The following is a 6,309-nucleotide window of genomic DNA, read 5'->3' as shown; positions in this document are numbered from 1 at the left end:
AAAATCTTGAAAATACCCGAATAAAACATTTGTTATGAATCAATATAAATTTTTTATACATAAGACTGTAAATACTCTCAATAAAAGAAATACAGCAAAAGAACTCCGTTTTACCCATGCTCGTGGAACACCTTGGATAGCCTCTTTGCTTCTGGTAGTTTCACTGTCACCTGCGCCACCTGGACGTAGGCTCCCTCGCCGTGTACGGCGAGAACAAACTGGTTGAGTTCATCAACAGACGAGAAACTAAAAAGAAAATATGAATAGATGCTTGTTACATATTCATTGGCGAAGTATATGTACCTTAAAAGGTTATGAAATGTGTGATTTGCCATTAATAGAAGCTGTGAAAGCATGATTGGCTAGAGTCATTGCGAGATGCCAGCGGCTGATGTTATAACACGGCAACTAGTTTATCAATTGTACACGGATAACAGTGCATTTTTCATCTGAAAACACGTCCACAATAAATGGCATGGTTGTCCAGCAAGTGCACCAAAGCAAACCCCCATTCTTACTGTAGAACGTTAACCTATAGTCGGATAATGTTGGATAAAAAATAGCATTCAGTAGGCTTGTTTAAAGAATGATGTTGGTTCTGTTTACTGTATCGCATTCATTGCGAAAACCTGACATACAAGTATACGACTTTATTTCGGTGCAGATTTTTTTTAAATAAAAATAGACAAGATGCAAATGCTCCATTGTTATTTTCAAATTACTTTAGATAATTTATTTATAACACAACTTCTGTATCCAAAAATGCTCAGATGCAAATAAAACATCAATACAATTCAAACTAAAATGAACATAATGCATAATTTAACAAATAAAACGGAAAGAGCATGTACACACCTGAAAATTGAGCCCTTTCGTTTGATCTTCCGACCATTGTACTTTGTTATGTAGCCATGCGAGTCAAACAGCTCGTACGTTTGGTTGTTTTTGAAGATTGCGTGAGACAGAACGCCACATGTGACAAGAAATGCGCTCTCGGGAACGGCGTCGACGAGGAGCGTCTGTGAACGAAAATACATGAACGGATTTATTACATCAACGGTATTTGAATAGTATATAAAAGGAAATGAATGAATAATCTAATATACTAAAAACTGAATATATCAATTATTATTTCATTAAACGAATAAATTAATAACTTGTTGAATAACTGACTGATTTACTGGCTTGCTAAATAGATACACCCGCCAATCAATCAATCGATAGATAGATTAATTGATTGATTAATTGATTGAAAGTGAGTGAGTGAGGTGAGTGATTGAGTGAGTGAGTGAGTGAGGTGACGTCGAGCTGAGTGAGTGAGTGAGTGAGTGAGTGATGAGTGAGAGTGTGAGTGATGAGTGAGTGAGTGAGTGATTGAGTGAGGTGAGTGAGTGAGTGAGTGAGTGAGTGAGTGAGTGAGTGAGTGGAGTGAGTGGGAGTGAGTGAGTGAGTGGAGTGAGTGAGTGGTGAGTGGATCGTGGGAGTGAGTGAGTGAGTGAGTGAGTGAGTGAGGGAGTGAGTGAGTGAGGTGAGTGAGTGAGTGAGTGAGTGAGTGAAGTGAGAGTGAGGTGAGTGAGTGAGTGCGTGTGCGTGCGTGAGTGCGTGTGAGGGTGCAGTGCGTGACGTGAGTGGTGAGCGAGGCGTGCGTGCAGTGAGTGCGTGCGTGCGTGAAGGTGAGTGCGTGCGAATGCGTGGTGCGTGTAGTGCGTGTGACGTGAGTAGCGTGACGTGAGTGGTGCGTAGGGGTGCTGGTGAGTGGTGCGTCGTGCGTGATGTGAGTGCGTGCTGTGAGTGAGTGCGTGAGTGAGGTGAGGAGTGAGTGAGTGAGTGAGTGAGTGGGTGAGTGAGTGTTGTTATAGCGGGCGGGAGAAAGGAAGGGAGGAAGGGAGGGAGGTATTGAGCAAGGAATAATTATAGAAGCGGGCAAGGAAGCCAGGAATGTACGACCAACTGTCCGAATGACTGTTGAACTGACTTAAAGAACCGAACTCAGAATATTAATGATACCTTAAATGACTTAAGACCCATCTCCAAAACCGTTCATCCTCGTTGTACAGAACGTACGACTTTTCTCCGAGCTGTGACATAAATGTGCGAACGGCCAAATACGTTGAAAAGACGATAAAATTCGTCAACACGAAAGTCGTCCATTGCGATCCGATCGTCAGTTACGTCGCTCAATTTGTACTCGTCTCTAAAAGAATAAACTTGTATTTTATAGTCAATTTTAAACAAGGTATCAAATTATTATGTATTTACGTGTATTCTTGTCGCTCTAATGCTTTACCGCAACGCATTGTTTAAATGTTCATTTTTTACCAGCGCAAAAAATTAAATGTGAATATATTGTTTATTATGTGCTTATTTCGGGTTCGCATTAAAAAGTAAGAATTAAGTATGTGACTTCATCGATCTAACTCGACTTAACGCTGTGTTAACTATCGACTATTGTTAAATAATTCCATGTGCAGATAAGAATTATTCTTATTTTGAATATATTTTTATTTGGTATTCCTAATTATTATTTTGCTATTATTTTAAACTATACAATATGAATCAATAATTAGATGTCGTAATATAAATCAGTATAATAGGTCTTATTGAAAAAGGAACTTGCAATAGAAGATGACGATATGAAAACACGTACCGTAAGTAAGAATGCAGGCGATTTCCGGTCCTCATGATGTCATTAACCATTTTGGGGCTAGGAGGGCACTTCCCCTTTGATCGCTCCAGCTCCCAGTGCAGGATTGCGGTGAGTGCTAGAGTTGTACACTGGGATCCCGAGTGTCCGGGTAAGCCGGACTGACGGACATCGGCGAATATTTGCGTTAGGAAACCTTGAAATTAAGAGAGTGAAAGTGCCATATGGATTTAAAAGGACATTGTTGAACATATGGGGATAACCAGTTATTGTCACCCGTCTTTATTGCTTGTCATGTCTTTTTAATTAAACAATGCATAACCAGTTTTTCATATATGATATTTTTCAGATAATTATTCTTCATAACACTCATAGTCAGCATTATATGATTTATATTAAACGCTTTGATTTATTATAGATTTAGATTCTAGGTTGCAATAAAGGCTTTTGTAATTAAACGCTAAATCATTCCATTATTTAGGCAAAGCTGAGTCATGGAAGTGTATGCATATGAAAGCATTTTGACCTTTGTCGTTTCAATTTTTCTGTAGTAAGTTAAATGATAAAAAAAAATGTATTACTGACAAGTACGACAGAGTACGGTGTTCCGTAAGTGTCTGTCGTTGCTTCGCAGATTCAATAGTTGTTTATAACAATCGCAAGAAAACATTACGACAGAGCGAATCGCGAAATAATGCTGCGATATAAAGATGCGTGATCTCGAAATTAATATAGCGATCACGCATTTACAGCTCGTTCACAAGTTTTACAAACCGATAGAAGATAAAAGATTGCCCTTTATCACAACAATGCATTGTTATTTCGCGATCTCGAATCGTATTTTAAAGATTACTGTCGAGCAAAGGTAGAGATTACGTGATCGCGAAAAATCATTTTGCGTTCACGACTTCTTGCGCTTGCGCGCAGACAGGTCATATGGGTAGATTATTTTAAGCACTCATTTTTATAATCATGCTTAATCACTATGAGTTTTTTCTAAAATAAAACGGTTTATTGTTAATACAATATTATATCTAGACAGGTCATTATTTCATCTGACATTATCGCATAGTAAGTTAGTGTTTGACAGTTGTGCGCGAATCTGTTATTACATGGGCATTAATAGAGGCATAAGTGTCTCGATTTTCAAATATCAAACAATAAAGCAACCGCCGACAAATAATTGCATTTGTTATGGGCATCATATTTAATGAAAGTAATTGAAGTTTATTTAACTGGGATATTTCATGTTTGAAAGAATTGCATTTAATTCACTTAATATGGTCTTGTTTTTATTATAGTGTCACCCCTATTGAAAGGGCCATTCAATTTTGGCTTATGAGACACCTTTTGCGTGTATACCATGTACCTCCCAACTCCTATCAGTATGCCAGGCGCCAGGCGGATAGAAGTCGGTAGCCATTCATGTTTTACGCTCGCGGCTCACGAGCCGGCCACATCGGAACAAGTCCCATGACAAACATCAATCCTTCGACAAACGTTCCCATGGGGCTCGAACCTTTGACCTCCCGATCCTAAGGCGGACGCCTTATCCACTAGGCCACGGAGATCGGTTTATGTATGTATGGCGAAAATATTTATGAGGCGAACGGAAACCATACGTAACGAGTTAAAACACGATCCTAGGGCACAGAATTACAATGCAATATCGAGAAAGTAATCCATCTTTCGATTGTGAGAAATAACAAGTTTCTCTAACGGAGCGTCATAACACAACGACCAAATAGTTTAACATCGTTTCAAATATATCTCATGCTGAAAATTATGCAACACAACTGTCAGAATTTAAAAGCATCAACATTATGGAAATATGGCAATTATGAACATTTATAATACAAACATATTTTGTTTTGTTTTTTGCTACAGACAAATCACATTTTCTAATATAAATATAATTCTAAAAACGGCTCAAGTAAATATCTAGTATTGTTAACATATACTTGACAATACAAATAAGAACTTTTTAAGCATAAAATCAAAATCTAAACATGGTTACATTTACAACAAAAGCATATACTTTATATACACATACTCACATCTTCAACTATCCAACACAAACATGAAAACTATTGGATTTTGCAACGATTTAGACATCATAATTATAACCTTTGACCATCACACATATTTAATAAATATGTATTTCAAATAAAAATGAAGTTGATGTATATTAATGCGTCCTTCTTGTTTCTTTTCAGTTTGTTTTATGTTCACCAACGTCTAATCAAAAAGATTTCCCGAATAAATTTCAATCATAGACGAACTTACCTAAATCTTTCACACCTCCCTTTCCAACAGAAAGCTACAAAAATAATAAATGAGTTTTGTTAAAAAAGACAAGCGACGCTAAAATTAATCGGGCGATAACTTGTGTCGCAACTAAATTCTGACCTTTAGAAAGCTACACAAAAATGTGTAAGGCATGTTAGCCATGCCAGTCGCTAATTGCTAATTACAAAATATAAGCAAATAGCCATTGCCAAATTAAGTAAATTAAAAGTGTCTTTCAGCAAGAAATTGGAAATCAGAATTTTTTAGCAGTGATCGACTGTCATTTTGGTATATAGCAACTTGTCAGTTATCACACAGCGTTACTTTTTATTTTAGTTAATATCATTAATATGATTAACAGAGAATAGAGTTTTAGAAAAATAACTACAATTCCTGCAAATGCGTTAAAAGTATGGATTTAATTAAGTCATTGCTATCATATTTAGAGAAATATTCAGATACACTTTTACCTTGTTTGTAATCGTTGTCAATAACCTATCGAGAAACGACATTTTCTTACAAAAATATGCGCTATAATGAAAAGCTGCAGAAGGTCGTTTCAGTAACACTATCTTGTTGTTAAGTCAACAACGTCAATTACGTCGCTTGATGACGTCACGGTAATAACGTCTTTAAAAAATAGCGTAGACGTCATCAATATATCTATCAACCTTAATATATGCATATAATGATATTGGACCAATAGAAGATTGAAATGTGACTTCAGGTGACGTTGTATTTTCTACTTTCAAAAATATCATGTCTTATTATTATCATAAGACCCAATCTATCATATTGATTTCATAAATCGTGCGCAATGAATATTTTTTAAATTCAAGAATTACATCGAATAGTAATCCATGTTGATTTATAATACCATGTTGTCTACATTCTGAGCCGCGCTCTGGGAAAAAAGGGTCTTTATGCAGACTAATCAGGAAATTACTTTTCGCTGGGATGGTATTTTTCGTTTAAATGAAGTCGTTCCTTCGCGAAAACTCAGCTAAGTCGAAAAGTGCCGTCCCTGATTGGCCTGTGCGAACTGCAAAGGGTTATTTGAAACAAAACTTTACGCACATGCATTGAGCCCCATCGTAATAGATCGGGGCTTTGAATGTTAACGTTTATATCGTCTGTTATTGTTTGTTGTCATGCACGTATGTTACCTAACAAACTTTGAATATATACAAGTGAAGTCTGGCTTGATTAAATATTCTTATACAGACTTTGTGTCAATAAACAATGTATAATTAGATGGAAGCGATTTTGTCCTGGATAAGAACAGAATAAATAGTGAGCATGTTTCAATTAGTTCAATCATCCAACGTTCTTTTGTTAAGAGTCTAAAGATTTACACATAGTGTTTTATGGTATAT

At 36.6% G+C, this 6,309-nt stretch overlaps 1 protein-coding gene across 2 annotated transcripts in view; it reads right to left on the bottom strand.

Moving 5' to 3' along the window:
• The window catches only part of LOC127850805 (uncharacterized), a 6,647-nt gene extending 1,099 nt beyond the window's left edge, over positions 1 to 5,548 (bottom strand). The window contains exons 1-6 of one of the 2 annotated variants that reach the window (XM_052384127.1): positions 5,454 to 5,548; positions 4,931 to 4,964; positions 2,648 to 2,840; positions 2,008 to 2,194; positions 856 to 1,019; positions 115 to 246 (exon numbers count right to left, since the gene is read on the bottom strand). In XM_052384127.1, the coding sequence (XP_052240087.1) occupies positions 115 to 246; positions 856 to 1,019; positions 2,008 to 2,028 (317 nt within the window). In that variant the 5' untranslated portion in view covers positions 2,029 to 2,194; positions 2,648 to 2,840; positions 4,931 to 4,964; positions 5,454 to 5,548. Of the gene's footprint in view, positions 1 to 114; positions 247 to 855; positions 1,020 to 2,007; positions 2,195 to 2,647; positions 2,841 to 4,930; positions 4,965 to 5,403 lie in introns of both variants that reach the window. The other variant, XM_052384126.1, reaches the window with a different exon arrangement.
• Positions 5,549 to 6,309: the final 761 nt, after the last annotated feature.

This window comes from Dreissena polymorpha, chromosome 11 (assembly GCF_020536995.1).
Source record: "Dreissena polymorpha isolate Duluth1 chromosome 11, UMN_Dpol_1.0, whole genome shotgun sequence".
Lineage (NCBI taxonomy): Eukaryota > Metazoa > Mollusca > Bivalvia > Myida > Dreissenidae > Dreissena > Dreissena polymorpha.
Note: the sequence above shows the minus strand (reverse complement) of the source record. Positions and strands in the feature narration are given on the sequence as shown.